Raw genomic sequence first — 21,581 nt, 5'->3', positions numbered from 1 at the left:
CCTGAAAGCCCAAAATCCTGAAAGACCAAAATCCTGAAACTCAAAATCCTAAAAACACAAAATAGACATACTGATGTCATTGTGGCTTTGCTATTGTTAGCCCTGTGGTGTTAGGTCATGTGCTGGGGTCAGGTAAGTGTGTGGTTGGTTTTATTTTAGGGTTAGGGGCGGTTTAAGTGAGTTAGGGTTAGGGCGCAGGTTAGGCATGTATGCAATAGTGACAAATATTGGGGTTAGGGGCGGTTTAAGTAAGTTAGGGTTAGGGCGCGGGTCAGGTGAGTGTGCGATAGTGACGGACCTTAGGGTTAGGGTCAGGGTCAGTTGGTAGATATTAGTGTCTTTATAGTGACATATTAGCACTATTTGTGTTTTCAGGATTTTGAGTTTCAGGATTTTGGTCTTTCAGGATTTTGGGCTTTCAGGATTTTGAGTTTTCAGGATTCTGAATTTTCAGGCTTTTGGTTTCAGGATTTTGATTTTCAGGCTTATGATGTTTCAGGCTTCTGAATGGGAACCATATAGACATAGATATATAAAATCATGTTACGAAAAGTGTTTTTTATGGACTATCATGAATTGTAGGGGAGGTTTTCTCAGTATATGAACCTATGAACCTATATGATTGTGTGACAAAACTGTACAAAGACCTATTTTTTTCTTTTTAATTTCTCCATTTCATGTAGAGTCAGAGTGTTTAGAACATATTTCACATTTGGGAACTGTCATTTATTTTTTTACCTCAGAATTTTTATTTTTCAGGAGGTTTAACTCTCAAATGTGTCTTTCAGGCTGCAGTCGTGTGTCAGGCCAGCTTTCTCACTGTCTTAGCCATCGAGAATAACTGCTGTGGCTAGACTTAGTTCCTTGGAGCACTCATCGATGTCTCTTGGTTCCTCTGGTGTAGTTCCTAGGCAAGCCAATAAGAACAAGCAGTTAGACATGTCCTTTACAGCTGTAGGGCTGTCCTCATCAGGCAAGGGAGAACCATTCTTGTCAGTTTTAGCAGAAGGAGTCAGTAAGGGTCTACCACATAGCAAGGCTAGGATACCTGTTCCCCAGATAGTGCCCTGCCATGAGTTAGTCTTTTTCCAAGGAGTCTCCTAGGATAAGAAAGTAAAAATTAAGAATGTCACTTCTCCTGTTTCTATTAGTATGAACAGGGAGTACTTGCTGTGATTTGTTAAAGAATTAATATCTGATTTTAATCTTTCAAATTTTCAAGTTTCATCACTTATTTCAAATAGAAAAAGAAAAAGACTTCCCTCTTAGTCTGACACAGATTTTCAGTCAGAAAAACAAGGAAAGGGGACTGAATATTTGTCTTCAGAGATTTCTCTTCAAGTTAAAGATTTGGATTTTGAGGAATGTATTACTTCAGATTTTCCACCAGAAGAGTTATCTTTTTTATGAGACCTTAGCTAAAACGAAAGAGGCATTTCAGCGGAAGCAAAATGAAATCTGTATTTTCCAGCAAAATTATTATGATTTGTTGCAATTAGATTTTCTACAGCTTGCAGATATCCCTCCTGTTTTATCAGCTTTAGAGGATGCTTTATTAACAGCTTGCAGAATGCGTGGCTGACAAACTCCTGCTCCAAAAAAAGTCTGATAGATTACATAAAGTACCTTAGACTCATAAATATCTGCTTTCTAATCCTAAAGCAGACCCTGCAGTTATTTTGTTGTCTAAAACCTCTGCTGCAAATTGTTAATGCCAACCCAATTTCCTCTGATGAGGATTAAAAAGCTTTTGATAGATTTGGAAAGAAAGTTTACTGTTCTGTAACTTTCAGAAGTTTGAACTATCAGGCTCAAATGTTAAAATTTGATTGGATTTTTTTGAGAACATGAGAAACTTAACTGTTAATCTCCCCTCATCTGTGGTAAAGAATTACTTGAATGCCATAATTGTATCTGCTTCACTCCTTAAAGTGTTTTTATGACTCTGCTGATGCTGTCTCCAGAGCTGCTGCTACAGGGTCAGTTATGAAAAGATTTGCTTGGTTACGTTCGCAGCACTTACCAAAAGGTGTTAAAACTAAGATTTTAAATTCTTCTCTTGATGAGGATGATTTGTTTGGCCTTTCTGCTGCAGAGGTTCTTAAAAGATTTAACGAAAGGGGGTAGTTGAGTCAAGGTGTGCCCAAAATTTTCCAACCCCCCCCCTTTTTCTAAAGCTTAATAAAAACTTTCTAACTCAACAACCTTTTCCAAAAAGCAATTTAAGCAGCAAGGTGCTTACAAACAGGATTTTAAAAGGCAATTGCAAGGAAGCTCTAAAAGGAAAGGGAAAGCCTCCTATTACCAAGGACAGTCCAAAACGTCAGAATGACTACTTGCCTCTCCAGGTTCCCCTCTTCCCAACTTGGCCATCTGCCCCTTAGTTGAGATCTTCATCTTCCCCAGTGGCATTCAATTATTTCAGACAAACTGGTTCTGAAAATCTTCCATCAGGGTACATATGGCACTGGGAATTTCTTCCTCCTTTTCAAGGGATTTTAAACAACATTTATTTTAAACCTTCAGTGTTTTTAAACTTTAAAACTTTATTTTTTCTATTTAGTCCTTCAGAATGTTTGTTTAATTAGTAATATCTGACAAAGGAGTGTAATTGGTCACATGACTTGGAGTATGTGTATAAAAAGAGTGAATGGGAGGGAAAACATTGTTCTGATGAAGTTCCAATTATTGTGAACAAAGCACTTAACCTACTGTTTAATAAAGGAGTCAAACTATCGGTTTCACCGTCTTCAATGGCTTAGCTTCATCTTTCTGTTTGGCTGTTTGGCGTGATTTGATTTGCCAGATGTTCCTGATGCCCTGCCCAGATTTCACCTAGTAGCAGAAATACCACCTCAGGTCTCCCCTGAAAAGAAGTCATTAGCCTACTGGGACTAACCTGGTCAACAAAGGATAAATAAAATTAAAGTCAAAGATTTAGCCTGGAAGAACTGGAAAAATAACACTGACAATACAGAGCTACACCATACTTTTCTGAGTTTAAGAAAAGAAAACAGTGCTGTACCTTTGACAGAAATAAGAAGTAAACTGGTCTAGACCCAGACTATTTTGGAAAGGAATAAAACACTTAACGAAGACATTAAATGACTCTTCAGTTACAAAAAATGAAGCAGTAACATTGACTCACTCCACCTTTGCTAATAATTGTGCTCACTTTTTGTAGTCCACTATAACTGACATAAATAAAGTATTTTCCAACAATTTACTCCCCACCAATAAAGAGCAAGAACCTTTATCCTCTTTCTATACATCTAGCCTCTTATGCAGCAAACTTTCACTTCTCTGAATTTTTTAGTAAAACTGACCAAGTCCCTTTTTAAACACAAAAATTCAAAATTTAAACCTAGCAATCTTCAACCCAGCTTCCTGAGGCTTGTGGCTGAAAAAAATTGCCAAACCCTTTACTCATATCTTTAACCTCTCTTTCACCTCAGACAATGTATCTGCAGCATTCAAGCATGCAATTATAATCCCTCTACCTAAAGTGACTTCTCCTAATGGGTTAAAGGATTATAGACCTATTTCTACCCTGTGCCCTATTACCAAAATACTTGAAAAACGTTTATACAAGCAACTGCTTAAGCACATTAACAGCTATGGCCTGTTATATGATGCACAGTATGGCTTTTGCAATGCCTTCTGTACCTTTACTGCCCTGATTTGAATGAGGGACTTAACACTGCAGATCTTTGTTAACATGACAAGGGCTTTTCAAACAGTCAACCATACACTTCTTCTCAACAAATTCAAAAAGCTCATATTTGGAAATAACACTATTTGCTGGTTTTGCAGCTATGTGAAAGACAGAACATTCCAAGTCCATGGCAATGTCTCATCATGCAGTGCTGGACAACTTAATGCCGGTGTACCACAAAGGTCCGTGCTAGGTTCTCTTACCTTCTCTTCTCTTTGTTAATAATTCCCCTAGGGCTACTAAGCCTTAAATTAATAATGTATGCAGGTTATATGCTGCTTCTGCAGTCCTAGCTACTCTGACCTGCAAATCAAGTTACTGGACAGTTTCACTCTGTTATGCACCTGGTCCATTTCTAACAAGCTACTAATAAACCCCAAGAAAACCAAAAGTCATGGTCTTTGCCTCAGCTAGGGAATTACTCACTTTCCCTCCTATTCTGTTAACAGATCTTAATATGTAATGTCACTGAACAGAGGTACCCAGGCCTAATACTTGACCTTAACCTTTCCTTTACAGATTTTGCAACTAATGAAGTCTTTGCTCAGTTAAAACTCTGTTTCAAGATCAGTCACTTCATTTCTTCCACTGCACACAAGACCATTGCTAAAAAGATTTTAATACCCAAACTGAAATATAGCCTTCCTTTTCTCATCATACATTCAGCCTACAATACTCAGAGAATACAGATTGCTGAGAATAAAATGTGCAGATTCATACTATTATCAGACCGCCCCCCAATGCACCATTACAAACAATTTGCAAAAAAATTCCACTTGACTTTCAGTGCCTCATATGGCCACTTTTCTTCCACTGGCACCTCACCTAAGCACCATGTGCAGTCATAGCCTCATCTCAGGCATTGTGCCCACTGAATGGTGCACAGTGATGGTTATCCCACTCCACAAAGGGGGAGCCAACACGGACCCCGCGAAGGCCCCATTAGCCTAACGAGCCTGGTCTGCAAGGCCATGGAACGTATCCTCATGAAACTTATAAACAAAGACATTAGTAATCTCCAAACTCTGGATCCCACCCAGTTTGGGTTTGTAAAAGACAGATCATGCCTCCTAAACCTGATAGATTTCTTTGAAGCATTCACCAAAGCCGTAGACGAGGGTAAGGTGATTCACACAGCCTATCTAGATCTCGCCAAGGCTTTTGACACCACCTCCCCCCATTATAGATAAACTCACTAAACTAGGTATAAATCCCTATGTCACAAGATGGGTTGCCAACTGGCTCACTGACAGAACCCACACTGTGAAAGTAGCAGACTACAAATCCAACTTCAGACCAGTGACAAGTGGAGTACCACAGGGTTCAGTCCTGGGTCCTCTACTGTTTGGTATTTACTTTTCTGAAATACAGGCTAACATAGAAGGTCTTTGGCTAACAAAGTTCGCAGATGACTGCAAACTAGGAGCCATAATCAAAACTCCTAACGATGTGGACATCCTACAAAAGGGCCTCACTGAGACAGATTCCTGGTGTTAAAGCCATGGCCTCAAGCTCAATGCCAAAATGTGCATTGTCACCCCCTTTGGTAAAAACTCTGTACCCATGAGCTACCACATAGGTGGTAATCTACTTAACACTGAAAGTGTGATAAGAGTCCTTGGGACACAGGTGGACAGTAGTCTCTCCTTTGATAATCACATCGCCACAGTAGTCAGGAAATCCTTCTACGTGGCACACCTCATCACAAAAGGTTTCTCATCCAGGAAAAAAGAGGTCATTGTTCCCCTCTACTCGTCACTCATTAGACCCATTATAGAGTGCAACCCCCCTTTTGGTATGTACCTCACAAGACATCTACAACAACTGGAAAGGCCACAGAAATACCTCACAAAGAGGATTACTGGCCGCAAACAGATGCCCTACGCAGACCGTCTCAAAAAACTCCAGCTTTACTCAGTCGCATATCGCATACTGAGAGGGATCTCTGCCTAACATACAAAGCTATGTCAAACCCAGAGCTGTTTGACATGCTCCATGTAAAGAAATCCCAACCCCTCCAAGCTACATGCTATAGAGACCTAAATCTTGTCACCACAATAAACAGAACATGCTGGAGGGATAGACTCCTGTCCCAGAGAATTCCCATACTCTGGAACAAACTACCTATCTATATCAAACAAAGCTCCTCATTAGCAATCTTCAAAAAAATCTTGATGATTGGATGGGAAATAGGAAATTCACCTTGGGATCACCTCTGCGACTCTGTTCAACAGGGGCACAGGAAAATAATTTTCTTGGGTGGCGAAAGCCAGGGTACCTTTTTGGCTAGGCTTATATAGGCCCTAGGGGCCAATAGCCTAGTACCTACCTATGAACCTATGGACACTGCCCCTTTAAGAGTGACACTACTTTTACCTGAAATACCTTACTTACAGAACAACTGTTTAACTCTAGCACATCCTCTGTTTAAATCGCTGTAGGTGAGTGAGCTTTCTGTAGACTGGGACCTGCAACATGTAACCAAGTGCGTACTGACAACAGAAATCAAGAAACCATTAAAAGTTTCAAAAATGCACTTAAAGAGCATCTCTTTACTGAATCTACCTTCGACTGCTATTATAGCAGTGTTTAGGTAACTTCTCATCCCATAGCAGGAGCAGCAGCGTACATTTAGGAAACATTTCTCAGCCTGTTAATGTGGCATTTCATATGCGTATATTCTACATGTGTATAGAGTTTATGTATTGTATGTACGATTGCACTGTATTTCATGCGTATCTTAGCTTTCATTTTGTATATATTTTTGCTTTTACTCCCGATGCATTCTGACTACGCCTTTTAATCTTATCCTGTCTGCACGGAATCTTACCATTATGTTTTGGATTTTGTTATGTACTCCTTCTCTGTAAAATATTGCTGATTAAAAAGACCAGGATGTATTTTCTCCCTCTTTGAACTCGGGTCATGGCTGAAAAGAGTCAATAGATCAGGTCGCTGGGAGCAAACAATAAATAAATAAATGAATAGTGCGACACTAATCTATTAGCACATCTACTGTTGCAGTAAGTTTACTTACAGTGGCGACCCCTAACCAGGAAAAGCCGAAAGACACAAACAAACAAACTGTATTTTCTACAGGTTGACTTTGGACACCTAGGAATAGTTGGCATAAAAGGCACATAATCTTCCATACACCAGACTGATGTGAAAGTCCATCATCAGTAACCAGATAGCCAGATATGGAAGACGTGAAGGTTGTTTCACCTGATATTGACCACTATCTCTACTGTGTACATTTGTAAACCTTTGAGAAGATGTACTAAAGGGAGAGAAGTAGGTTTAAAGCAGTAGCAGTTCCTATTAAAAAATGGTTTTGTTGTGGAGAAGCATATCTTGAAGATCTACACAATATGCCCCATTTCCTTTATGGGGCAGCTTTGGTAGGCTTTATTGGAAGATCAGCTGATAAAACAGGATAGTGTTTGAAGTCTCAAACTGAAAAATACCAGTGCTGACGAAAAACATTACTTGGCACTGATTTGGAGCAACTGTCTGTATGACCTTCTCATGCAGCAGAACCCAAGTCTCTTGAAGAGTTAAAAATTTTCTGCGTATGCTGTAAACGGGTCTACCTGAAAATGCCAAAAGTTCTAAACGCCAACGACGAGAACACTGACACCGGAAGATCGACAATGGAGAAGACCGATAGTTGAGAATCCCGTCGCTGTGAACACCGACATGTTAAGTTAAGTGTGCGGTAGGGACGGACATTAGGTTTAGGGGGGGTTAAGCGAGTTAGGGTTAGGGTGCGGCTAAAGTAAGTGTGCGATAGTGACAGACTTGAGGGTTAGGGGCGGATTAAGTGAGTTAGGGTTAGGGTGCGGGTAAGGTAAGTGTGTGATAGTGACAGAGTTAAGGGTTAGGGGCGGATTAAGTGAGTTAGGGTTAGGGTGCGGGTAAGGTAAGTGTGCGATAGTGACAGACCTTAGGGTTAGGGTTTGGGTTAAGGTTAGTGCATAGATAGTTGTGTATGTAAGGTTTAGTGTAGGTTTGTAAGGTTTTTGGTGTGCTTGTGTTGTGTGTGTGTTTTTCGGGAAAAGTATTTGTTTTGTTGATTGTTGGGATTGTGGTTTGTCGGGCATGTGAAGTTTCATGTTTTTGAACTTTCTTTTTTTTTCGGTTTTGTTGTCGGTGTTTTGGCATGTCAGTGTTATCAGGTAGACCCCTGTAAACATATGGTAGTAAACGGGGATCCTGAGTCAGCTTCAGGCAGGGCTTTTAATGCATCAGATCCCAGACCTATTAACTGGCATTTGATGGAAAACCAGAAAACCAGACCACCACACAGAATGACATCAATATCTCAGCTGGTATGTTGATACTGGAGGCCAAGTCACATGTACTGCTGAGAATCATGCTGTTTCTATGAATCCCCTTTGCTATAGTCCAATCTCTGTTAGGAGGGATACAACCTTTAGGCTACCAGTAGTCCTGTCCTTGTTAGCATAACAAAGAGCAGTGCTGAACCTGCTGAATATATTTTAATTCCATTGAGGGATTGCTATATTAGATCAACAGCTGTGGTATCGAACCCACTCTCATGCAATCCACTGATTTTTTTTTTCTTATTCTTAAAACAAAGATAAAAGAGACCCAGGAAAGGATGCCAATGGCAGCTGCTTTAAGAACAGTATGGTGAAAGCTGGTGTGGTGAAATCAGATAGCTGCAGAGCCTACTACCCTAGTCACAACATCTGTTGTCTCATAAGCACGGTAATTTACTTTGACAGAGTTAATCGAAATTCAGTTTGCTTTATTTGACCATATGTATTTGACATATTTTTGACACAGGCTGCACTCCCAGACATTAAAGGTAAGGTCAAGAGTGAAGACCTACTTAGATAGCACAGGGGGATAAAACCTTGACTGTACCGCAGATGACCTGAGTTTGACTAGCAGCATAGGTGCTGAAGGGAGCAGCTTGGGGGGAGGATGGAACTCAGTGTCTGACCCCGGCTCACCCATCCTGGGGTGAGGGAGGTCTGCACTGGCAATTGCCGCAGCATTAAGAGCCAAGTGAGCCCTGCACTGTAAGCAGTGTGCTGCTTGAACCGGAGGTTGGGCATGCACAAAAGCATGCATGCACCTCCTGAAGCAGCTATACCATATCTTGCAAGGCTGTCACCTGGGTGGTGGTAGAATAGTCTGCAAGATCTTCAGACTGGCCCACTCCCTCATACCTGACTCCCACCTCCTCTGGGGGAGTAATGGGCCTAAGGGCTCACACCCTGATGGAGGAACAAGTGGGTCATTTGGGTCTAGAAATTGGGACAGCCCAGCAGACCACATATAAAAAGACTGATGAGGAATGGTCAAATATGAATGCAGACAGCAAGAAACATGAAACAGACCAAATGTCTTACTGTGCACAGCCAAGTTATAGATGTATGAGGAAAGTCAAGAACTGTCAAGAAAATGGAGAAATTACACAGAAAGACAGTGCAGGTTGGAAGGACAGTTCTTCATCATACTGCAGAAGCTTTTGTTAGGGTCACTATAGTAGGCATGTTTTAAAAGGTATTATGTACTGTAACAATATTGTGAAGTAAGATTAGCTTATTTTTTTTTTTTATTAAATAAATAAAAATAAATAAATAAATAAAAGGTATTATGTACTGTAACAATATTGTGAAGTAAGATTAGCTTATGTTTATACACAATTTTAATAATGTAATGATTGCATTGTAACTAATTAACACCTTTGTTTCTGTTTATTTTTTCAGCTGGGGCATCTTCTCAGAGCAGCTCTCCTGCTTCCAGCACACCAAACTCTCCTGCCACCTCTCACCATATGCGACCAAGTACCCTTCATGGCTTATCTCCAAAGCTACATCGTCAGTACAGGTCAGCCCGTTGCAAGTCTGCAGGGAACATCCCTCTGTCTCCTTTAGCTCATACCCCTTCACCAACTCAGTCCTCACCCCCACCACTTCCAGGTCACACAGTAGGCAGCTCCAACACCACACAGACTTTCCCTGTGAAACTGCACTCATCACCACCAGTAGTACGACCAAGGCCAAAGAGTGCAGAGCCTCCAAGATCACCTCTGTTAAAGAGGGTGCAGTCTGCTGAGAAACTTGGTGCGCCCCTTTCATCTGAGAAGAAGGTTGTCATGCGTAAGCACAGCTTGGAGGTGACTCACTCAGAATACAGGAAAGACTCATTTCATAGTGAGCTTGGCCTGCAAAGCCTGGCAGAGACAGAGGGAGAAACACTTGGAGCTACAGAACCAGGGTCAGTCAAGCAAGTAGCGGTAAGGAAACTAGGACGTCAGGAGTCTCCTCTAAGTCTCAGCAGTGATGTCTTGCTTTCCTGCAGGAGAGAGAAGGAACAAGAAATAGTGGAGCCAGAAATCAAAGCAAATGGTAAACAGGAGCAAATGAAAGAGGAGCTGAGAAAAGAAAGTAGTGGGAAACTAGAGTCAACGCCTTCTGATAAAACTCTGATGCCCGATTGTGTGCAGCATACTGAGTCTCACAAAAATGGAGACAAGACAGCGGAAGTCCAGCAGCGCTCCCCTACACAAGCATCAGAGAAACAAACAAAAGAGCCACTGCCATCTCAGAATGTGCAAAAAGACCAACAGCAAGATAAGAAGCCACTTCAGAGGACCCAGCTGCAAGCAAAGGATCCTGAACACAGTGTCACATTACAGGGAAAGCAGGACCCACCGGGTCTCCAGACAGCCCATTCCACTCCAGTAGGACTGCCCACATGTAGTCCTACAACAGACAGATCTGAAGTGCAGTCAACCAAAGATGCCATGCTTCCCAGCCCACTGGCACTTGAGTCCCAATCAAACAAGACAGCTGCACACTGTGGACCAAAAAGTGTAGAAAAACTAACTTCAGAAGTGAAAATTGTTTTACCAACTGGATCTAGAGACAAGACAAGTCAAGAGGCACATACGGAGGCAACATTTACTAGTTCTAGAATTCAAGAGAAAGCATCAAGTTTTAAGCCAGAATGCAAGACACCTGTTACTCCAAAAGAAGCACAAGTATCTCCAGATATATCTTCTTCAGTGTTACCAATGGAACCCAAAGCAGTGGAGCAACCTCATACCACACGACCTCAGCTTCCTGTTGTTGTGCAACCAGTAAAATCCATGGGATGCTTGGACAAGACAGATATCCAAAGGAAACCAACAGAAAATCACATAAAAGAAATGGTCCACAAGCCAAATGAGAAACTAGTTCCCAGCCACACTTCATCACCTCAACCAGGACCATGCAAAGACCATATTGTGCCCAAAAGACCTGACACTGTAGAAAAGGAGACTTCTCTTAACTGCTGCAAGGAGCCTCCAGACAGGAGTGGTGAGGAACAGTGGTTTTTGGAAGTTGTAGAAGAGGTCACCACTCTTTCTCCACAAAGCAAATCAAAGTCTGCTTCTCCAAAGGTGTCTCCATCTGGTACAGACCACACAAACTTGGTTGCCCAGTTGAACTCGGTGGCTAAAAATGTTCTTGCACCTGTGAAGGTGTGCATTCAAGCTGAGGGACAGAAGAGTAAAGATAGCCTTAAACAAGTGGACCAACAGCCAGGAAGTTCTCCCAGTCAGACTGACCTTAAAAGTCCGGGTCCATCAGTGGCATCAGGCAATGGAACATTTTCAGGAAAAACTAAAACAATACATTAGTTGTAAAATAATCAGATTGTTTACTCAAATGAGAACAAATAGATTTGAAAGCAGTTCCTAGGGCTGATAATGTGATGTTTGAAGGTGCCTTCCAACAGTAGGGTAATTAGTAAGGGAGGGTCAAGGCGTATACATTAACAGCTGAAATGCAGCTGATTGTTTAGACAGCGGTGTCAAACTGCTAACGATGGGCTCCTCGTTACCGGCCTTCAAGGAGTTATATTCTCTGGTGACAGCTAGATTGTTGTTCATTTGCTTATGCCAGCAATTTCCTGTTCCTTAGAGGAGTGCACTGTTCCCCCACTACCTCACTTATTAGACACACAGGAAAAACAGGCTTGATTGCATGATACCCTGAATGCAATAGAGTTTAACATCTCTTATCTCAGCCTGCCTTTGCTCACTGTATACATAAAAGGCCACACTCAGCCCTGCCTCCAGTGTTTATGTGTGAATATGCTTGTTTCAACTACTGCATAAAAACTTCATTTGAATAACAAAAAGTTAATTGTGTGCTTAAAAGCATAATGTTGTGAATCTGATTTAGATAAGAAGGTGTTAGGTTGGGTTTACTTGTGCCTGTGAATGGGTGTGCTGAGGACATAGGGATAGTGCCCTTTAACAGTCTCTGTCCCTCGGATCTAAACCCAAATCCATATGACTGTCAGTAAGTTTAAATTGTACCAGTCCCTCCATATCTGTCATTGCTAACAACAAATTATATTTCACAAGTAAGATAAATATGCTGTATTTTACTATTAAAAATTCAGAGTCCCCCTCCATGAACCTGTTAACTGCCTACACATATTGCAGTAAAGTTTTGATCTGGGTTGTACTGAGAGCATCCCAGGAGATTTGTTGCTTTAAAGATGTAGAGTGGTTAAGTGCACTTTAAGGCGTTTTAAGAAATAATGAAATACTGCAGCTGTAGCACACCTGGGGTAATTCCTGCCTAATTTCTCCGCATGTCATGAAGTATGCAGTTTGTTTTATCCACTACTAAAATAGTACAACATGAAATGTAATAAACTGTACTGGCTTATGTATTCTTTTGAAGGGGTGTGTTAGCGCTTGTCATAGCAGCTGTTGTCGATTTTTGTAACTGTTTTTACCCCTTTAATACTTGACAGTAGTATTGTATACAGAGACTGGTTCATCTGTTCTCTGCTTTTCCATGTAAGAGAAGCCCTTTAAATTCATTTGGTGACATTGCTGTTCAGCATCCACTGATGATGTGACACTTGGGTCACCATAGTACATAAAGTGAAATAGTTACACTAATGCAGAAGAAGAATAAAAAAAAATTACTTAAAAGGGAACGTATCTGAGAAACATGAAATATTACTTTCATTCACACAAAGTCAGACTCTTCCAACCAGTAAGGGTTTCTCAGTATGTTAATAGAGGTGCAGAGCTATATTTTGTGGCTTGAGAAAATCCTTTTTTCAAGAGTGTAACTATAAAGACTTTGTTTATTGAATTACTTTTTATTAAGCTCATAGAATGGTAAAGGCAAGGACAAAGCTAAGGTATTTTTAAATGTATGACTCATGGAAAGGCAAAGAAGATGCAAGATGAAATTCTGAAGGGTGATGATTGTACACAGACTTAAAGTATACACTCAGCAGCAAACTAAGATTACAAGGACAAATGTTGCTTAACAGTGAGAGACATGAAGAACAGACTACATGCATTTGCTACAGACTAGGGGTGTCCAGCCTTTTAGGCTAAGGGGCCACCTACCATACCTCTCAAGGTTTGGGGTCCACATTGCCATGTACAACATTCTAAACTATTTGTTATAGAACATACCAAGGGCCAGAGAAAATGCTTTGGTGGCCCTAGGGCCCACTGTTGGACACCCAATTATTATAGACTGTATGAGGATAGCAAATACACAGTGTGTCAGTACAAGTGACATATCATAGCTCTATGTTTAAATGGCAAAATCTACATCAGTGTTTTACTACACTGCATCTGTGACATCAGAAACAGTTCCCAAAAAAGGAATACCAGTACAAGATAAGAAATGGGGCTAAGGCAAGTTACAAACGAGGGTAGTGGAACAGTGAGGGGTGGATTGTAGCCTTCACTGATGTACGCCATGCTGGTGTCTGCAGTGAGAGCCTACAGGATCCCACCCAAGTGACAATGGGAACTGTGTAAGTTAAAAAAAAAAACAGATTCCAGAATTTTAACAGTCCAACAACTTGACCACTCCACTGCAACATAAGAATGTAGACAAGTAATGTTGCAGAGGTCGTTTTTAGGATGATGCGTTATGAAACATGGACCCTGCAGCAGTCTTGGGATGCTTTCCCAGAGCTTCCATTTGTCTGTTTTATAACTGAGCAAATCACTTAACAAGACATTGCTGCCATGTTGTCCTTGAAAAGGGACTGTGTTTCCGTGGGACATACCTGGCTGATGTTTTAGTGGGTGTTTCATAAAATGTTTCATAAAATGCAAGATTAAAATATAATAGCAACTTTTCTCATACAACTACAAATTTCATAAACCATGTATTTGTACTGTAGTCATAAACCTTATTATAAAGAACAGCTGCACTATGAAAAAAAATCTTCTCCAAAATTTTATCTGTTTTACTTTATTTATTTATTTATGGCCTTTTTTATGAGAGACCTAAGGAGTATATAAACTCCACATGAAATAAAATAAAAAAAAACAAAACAATAATCACATATTCTGCAGAGAACTGCAATAAATACACATATTAGTATATGAATAACAGACGTTCATTCTGCTTACAAAACAAAGGTGTCTTAACTGCAGAACGAAGTGAATGTTTAGTTGTATGCCACACTGCAATGCATAATGGCATCATAGTGGGTTTAGCATTTCTGCAACATATTAAGCACAATGGATGCAGGTGAAGGACATCTGATATACACAAGGGGACCACCTGATGTAATTCGGTAGTCTGTCCAGACATAGGGAACTAATTACTAGAAACCCGTTCCCCACTTCTCTGGGTGGTAGGACGAGTAGTTGGAAGTAAAGCCTTAAAGGACTTCAGCATCTTAGCAGGGATATACTTTGACAAAATGGTGGAAAGGATAGGAGTTAAAATCTGTCTGTGGTTGTGACTACACCAGACAAAGTTAGTGCTAAGGAAATCTCTGCTCATGTCACAGCCAGCCCCTGGGCATGGTAGTGTCTTGTGCTTCCCTAGGCACCATAAGCAAGAATATTGCAGTTCTGTTGTAAACAGATGAGAGCCTATCCAAATTAGACTAGCATAACGTAGTGAGTTATGAGCTTGTAAAATCAGAAGGGTAACTAAGGAAGTCCAAACTACAGCTGCCCTTAAAAAGGGGGTTAAAAGGCTTGTTGATAACAGGTGCACCAACTTAATACACATTTTCCTGACTGATATTGAATCTTGTTCTCCATAGATCCTTGAATTGTCAAACATAAACCTCAGGTACATGAAGGTGTGCACTAGCTCAGTTACATCTTCACATGGTTTGCAGAGGTAGTTTGTACTACAAAACAGCATAGACTGGGGGTTAGTGGTTTTAGAAGTGTTGGGTTTTAGTGAATTGCACGATACCCACTGTTAAGATAATAAAGAACCTTCTGCAGCTCACTGGCTGATTGGATCATGCTAGTACCAGAGCACATTAGTGCAAGATCATCTGTAGTTTGTATCATGGATAGATGGTCTCAATGCAAACACATAATAATTATCAGGCAGACTGTCTGGACCGCATTTTTGATACAAACCATTAGCTATAATTTGTTCAGATATTTTCCACAAGCCATAAACTTGCACCATCTTTCAGAAGTTCCCACAATGCCTTATTTCTGCTCTAAAAGAGATGGGGAATTTTCACTGAGTCCTGGCCAAATCTTCCCCATGTCTTTATAAATACCAGATGTGCTGTCCCCTAAAGGTAGTCCAGAGTCCGGATGGGGCTGACCTGATCAAAAAAGTAAGTTAATAAGTAAGAAAAGAAAAAAATGGCTGAGAAAAAGTGAAACTCTTCTGCTAGAACCAACTCCCAAGTATCACATTATTACTGTTATTACTGTATGTGCCAATATTGTGCAAGCTTCAAAAAGCTGTGGCTCAAACCACTCACAATACATATACAGCGTCTACAAGCCGCATGCCACAAAGTCACATATGCAGCCACAATTTATGGATGCCCTCATAATGCCTTTACATTTTTTTCCTTTTCTTCTTATTAGTGATTTTGTAAAAACAAGAGATTTACCTTGCAAGCATTAGTTACTTTTGCCATTTTACCATTACACAAGCATATATTGATTTAATTTGGATAAAACTGCTGTCAACTTAAGTAGTTTACTCATTGAGAGAGAGAGCTGTGTTGAGCTCTTATCGTTGCAAGTCTAACATTTTGAGGATCACTTACCTGCAACATGACTGATGGATACAGTGTTTTATCCCTGCTTTATTACTTCATTGCACAGTGCTGTGACGTACATCTGACTGTACCAAGTCTGTGTTTCCAATAATAAGGCTAGATTTCAGACTTGTCTATCTTAGTCTTCCCCTCAAGAAAGCCATCACCCTGACTAGGTTACCATCCATACCATCTTCTATATCACTAGCTCAGAGAGAAACCCATCATCCTGGCTAGATTACCATAGATACCATCTTCTATATATCCTTTTTTCAAGAGTGTAACTATAAAGACTTTGTTTATTGAATTACTTTTTATTAAGCTCATAGAATGGTAAAGGCAAGGACAAAGCTAAGGTATTTTTAAATGTATGACTCATGGAAAGGCAAAGAAGATGCAAGATGAAATTCTGAAGGGTGATGATTGTACACAGACTTAAAGTATACACTCAGCAGCAAACTAAGATTACAAGGACAAATGTTGCTTAACAGTGAGAGACGTGAAGAACAGACTACATGCATTTGCTACAGACTAGGGGCGTCCAACCTTTTAGGCTAAGGGGCCACCTACCATACCTCTCAAGGTTTGGGGTCCACATCGCCATGTACAACATTCTAAACTATTTGTTATAGAACATACTAAGGGCCAGAGAAAATGCTTTGGTGGCCCTAGGGCCCACTGTTGGACACCCAATTATTATAGACTGTATGAGGATAGCAAATATACAGTGTGTCAGTACAAGTGACATATCATAGCTCTATGTTTAAATGGCAAAATCTACATCAGTGTTTTACTACACTGCATCTGTGAAATCAGAAACAGTTCCCAAAAAAGGAATACCAGTACAAGATAAGAAATGGGGCTAAGGCAAGTTACAAATGAGGGTAGTGGAACAGTGAGGGGTGGATTGTAGCCTTCACTGATGTACGCCATGCTGGTGTCTGCAGTGAGAGCCTACAGGATCCCACCCAAGTGACGATGGAACTGTGTAAGTTAAAAAAAAAAACAGATTCCAGAATTTTAACAGTCCAACAACTTGACCACTCCACTGCAACATAAGAATGTAGACAAGTAATGTTGCAGAGGTCGTTTTTAGGATGATGCGTTATGAAACATGGACCCTGCAGCAGTCTTGGGATGCTTTCCCAGAGCTTCCATATGTCTGTTTTATAACTGAGTAAATCACTTAACAAGACATTGCTGCCATGTTGTCCTTGAAAAGGGACTGTGTTTCCGTGGGACATACCTGGCTGATGTTTTTAGTGGGTGTTTCATAAAATGTTTCATAAAATGCAAGATTAAAATATAATAGAGAGAAACCCATCATCCTGGCAAGGTTACCATAGATACCATCTTCTATATCTCTAGCTCAGAGAGAACCCCATCATCCTGGCTGGGTTACCATAGATACCATCTTCTATATCACTAGCTCATAGAGAAACCCATCATCCTGGCTAAGTTACCATAGATACCATATTCTATATCACTAGCTCAGAGAGAAACCCATCATCCTGGCTAGGTTACCATAGATACCATCTTCTATCTCACTAGCTCAGAGAAAAACTCATCATCCTGGCAAGGTTACCATAGATACCATCTTCTATATCACTAGCTCAGAGAGAAACCCATCATCCTCGCTAGGTTACCATAGATACCATCTTCTATATCACTAGCTCATAGAGAAACCCATCATCCTGGCTAAGTTACCATAGATACCATATTCTATATCACTAGCTCAGAGAGAAAACCATCATCCTGGCTAGGTTACCATAGATACCATCTTTTATATCACTAGCTCAGAGAAAAACTCATCATCCTGGCTAGGTTATAAAGATAGCATCTTCTGTATCATTAGCTCAGAGGGAATCCCATCACCCTGGTCAGGTTAATCGAATTCATCTTCTATATCATTAGCTCAGAGCAGAAACCCTTCACCCTGAATAGGTTACCATGGATACCATTTTCTATATCAGCAGCTCATAGGCAGAAAGGCGGGATTCTAACAGAAGGCTCTTGAAGAAGAATCTCTAACTGGTACTGAGGACTTTTCATCTTAGCATAAGTAACAATGCAGTGTCCAAATTGTGCTGACTTTACAACAGGTCGTGATACCATTATGTGCTCATTGTCCGTCAGAATGCTGTACTTCCTTCTACTAAGACATTTAGCAGTGAGCTTCTTCATGGGATACCATGTGAAGTCATTAGTTAAGCATGAAAAGAGGTGGAAAACATGCCGCATGCACTACTAAGGGCCTTACGGATGCCAAAAGGCTGTATGTGCAACTTGTTCCTGCAGCTTTTATTGCCCGGTCCTTTACACAACCCACACTTCTGTGCTGTGGTTTGCCCCAGAATGGCACAATGAAATAAGATGACAGAGACTCAAGATTGTTTGTTTTTTGCCATGAATAATCCCCTGTGAGCCACCCCCATACAGAAATAACATGCTACTGTGAAAAGGGCATCCTGTAATAAATATCTGCATTTTGTCTTTACTTCTGTAATGGTTTCCTTCTATACTGTTAATATATTTTTTTTCATTTCAAAATGTTAGCATATTTATTGACATTTAATGTGATATAAATGTAATGCTGGGTGTTAAGGGACACCAGTCCCCTTTACAAAAAACGTAGTGTTCATGACAGCAGTGAGAATGGCTCACTGCTGGTGAAGTGCTGCAATGGACATAGATTTTCAAGTTCTGTAGCTAATGGGCACTAAAAGTTATTTGTGTCAAACAAAATAAGCAAAAACAAGGGGAAAATAGACATAGGAGTGATTTCAGAAGGGAAATTCTTCTCACTGTCAAAGGGTGGAGAGGTAGATACCTGTAATACTGACATATTTCCAAAACGAATACTTGGGTAAAAAAGTATTGTCAGGTTTTAAAGAAGTACTTCACGTGTACAGAGGGAACAGTGGTGAAGCATGTGCTGAAGGAGGAGACACTCAGAACCACACATCAGCTAATGCGTTCACCGATGACACACTGAAGTCACCATATAATCCCATCTGCTATTAGCTTCATTGCCTCTGCAGGCCATTTTTATATGTTCTGATACTGCACATAGATGGGCAAACTCCTTAGGAACAATTTTGGTTAGGAACTAATGAAGACATATTACCTAGCTTTGTAGCTTAGAGGGAAAAAGCTGTGACTATGTCCCAGATGACCCGAGTTTGAGTAACGGCCCCAGTGCTGGAAGAGCTGGGTAGGGGAGGGTAGGAGTAAGTGGCAAATGCTGCCTCGCCCACTCTGAAGGTGAGGAAATGGTGGTCTGGTACCTGTTTCGCTACATACAAATGGAGAGGCTTGCAAGTGAAACAGCCATAACCAGAAGTGTACACCTGGCTTTCCAACTGGGTGACAGCAGCCATCACTGACATGTGGGTAGGAGCACTTGCATGCAGGCTGTGGTGGTGATGTGACTGCCCAGATCAGATACCAAAGGGTTGGGTTAAGGCTTATTACAAAAAGACCTGATGGCTGTAAGAATGCGGACCTGTGCAGTTAGGTCTCACCCTACAAGGAACAAGTATCCTAATTGATTGCAGAGGCTGATGGTTGTTAGGCACTGAGGGAACAAAAAATATACAAAAAAAGAAAAATACTCTTGTCATACTGTGATCTTATGTGCAGCACCAGCCATAGCCGGCCTTAGGCATAGGCCAACTAGGTGCCCACCTAGGGTGCCGGTCTAGCAGGGGTGCTTTTCCAGTAATCTGAATGGTGTAGGCAGTCCAGGATGGGGGCACAGGTGGGTGCTGCAGGGACCTTTTGCCTAGGGCACCAATTGACCAAAGGCCAGTCCTGGCACCAGCATCTTTACATCATTACTATATATACTTAATTTTATTTGTAATTTGACTAGATGGGAAACCATAAATTCACCCCGGGAGGTTCACCTATGTCCCTTTTGGATAGGAGCAGTCGGTACTGATCATAAATTTGCATGCTAATATAGGCTATTTCTCTCTGTCTATGAGGGAACAAGGGTAAAACATGGCTAGGCTTGTAAAGGCCCTGGGGCCAATAGCCTAGTAATCTCCTATGATCCTATGACTCCAAAATAATCTGGTGGAGTTGCAGTACTGATACAGTTTTGGTTTACAGCTGATTCACATTTTTCCCACACTGCATTATACATCCCCACAATACGACATCATATCGCTGTTACTTTTCCTTCTTGCTCTTCTCTGTGTTCACTGAAATGAGAGTACATTAAATGATTGCTTTCTGTGAGAATCCCTGGATACAGTGTCAGTACATTTTGAAGTGACCCCCTTTGATGTGTATCCTCTACCATTTCCTGAACAGACGTTTAAGGGGTTGTTATTGTTAGATCAAATAGTGGGTAAATTAATTGTTTTTTTAATTGTCAAGAATTTTTAGTTGTTGCAACTCCTCATCTATTCACTCATTGTGTCATCCAGCAGTGTCAAGTTTCCTGCTATTCATGCCTAAGTGAATTACTTGACTTTAACCAATTCATGGTGACACAACTGGCTCATGTCTACACAGCAGCCTTTATGTCTGCTTCAGTAAATACATAAGTAGACCTGAATTCCCAGGAATTCAGAATGGGCGGCGCATTGGTGCAGCGGTTAACGTTGTCGCCTCACAGCAAGAGGTTCTCTGGTTCGATTCTCGGCTGGGGTGCCTTCTGTGTGGAGTTTGCATGTTCTCCCTGTGCTCGCGTAGGTTTCCTCCGGGTACTCCGGTTTCCTCCCACATTCCAAAGACATGCATCTGGAGCATTTCTCCCCGGGCCTCCGCTGAAAACAGGATCTGTGGAACCTAGTCGGACATTCCCGGTCAACAAATAAAAAATAAATAGTTTTATAACATTTAGTGGGATGGAAAGAAGACAGGGCTACAAGCATTTTGATATGTGGATGTTTACTGGCTGAAAATTCAAAATATAGGTGGCAAAATCATGTAGGAGCCAGCAAGGAAACAACATGATGTATATTGAGGAGACTGAATATCTCAGTGAAGCTGCAAAAAGAAACAGTTAAATCATGCTTATTCATATCTTGCAATATAGGGATCATTTTATAAAAAGGCAGTATATTCTGTAATGGGGAAAATTTGCACATGATAGTTAATTATCCTTTAAAGTACACGGTACATACAGCATTAGAAATGGTTTCCATCCCTGTTTATCAGGTAAAGCTCAGCTTGGTTTGGTGTTATGTCTTTCTTTCGACTGTCTGTCTAGCTCTGATGTTAAATAGCAGTAGAACAGTTACTCAGAAGCCCACAATGCTTCCTATGTTAAAGTTTTTCAAGCCCCTAAATGCAGACCCAAGAGTACAGCAGTTGTGTTTGTTCCTACAGGTTGTGTTTGTCCCTACAGTACCATTAGTAGTGATATGACATTACAAATGGATTTAAGCTACTGGATGACCACCCATAATGGAAGTAATAAGCAATTCTGCAGTAAGTTTTTTTTTCACTTTATGTGTTTTCTGCCCCACCAGCACTCCAGCTACTTGAAGAATCCCTCAGAATTCCCCCTTCCTGTGCAAAAATCTCTAGCTTACCTTACTAGAGTTGGGCCATTGCTGGTGAGGGTGTGGGTGATCCCAGTGGATCAAGACCTGCCTGTGAAAGTTGTCCAGGAAGAAGACATGTTGGCGCCAAGTGCAACATCAACCTCAATGTTTTCTTTGAGGAACTTTTTGAGAATCATAACCCTTTTCCATCGCAGTTTGTCCTGCTTGCTGCCAAAGTTAGGAAGTGTAATTTCAAACACTTGATGTGTGCGTACTTCCATTGACACATCAGTCCCAATTACAGACAGTTC

At 40.9% G+C, this 21,581-nt stretch overlaps 1 protein-coding gene across 1 annotated transcript in view; it reads left to right on the top strand.

Annotated features, from left to right (window-relative positions):
- MAST1 (microtubule associated serine/threonine kinase 1) overlaps positions 1 to 20,404 on the top strand; it is a 1,222,161-nt gene extending 1,201,757 nt beyond the window's left edge. The window contains exon 26 of the mRNA XM_044084747.1: positions 9,460 to 20,404. Coding sequence (XP_043940682.1) covers positions 9,460 to 11,378 — 1,919 coding nt within the window. The 3' untranslated portion in view covers positions 11,379 to 20,404. The remainder of the gene's footprint in view (positions 1 to 9,459) is intronic.
- The last annotated feature ends 1,177 nt before the right edge of the window (positions 20,405 to 21,581 follow it).

This window comes from Protopterus annectens, chromosome 9.part0, assembly GCF_019279795.1.
Source record: "Protopterus annectens isolate FY-2018-M chromosome 9.part0, PAN1.0, whole genome shotgun sequence".
NCBI lineage: Eukaryota > Metazoa > Chordata > Ceratodontiformes > Protopteridae > Protopterus > Protopterus annectens.
Note: the sequence above shows the minus strand (reverse complement) of the source record. Positions and strands in the feature narration are given on the sequence as shown.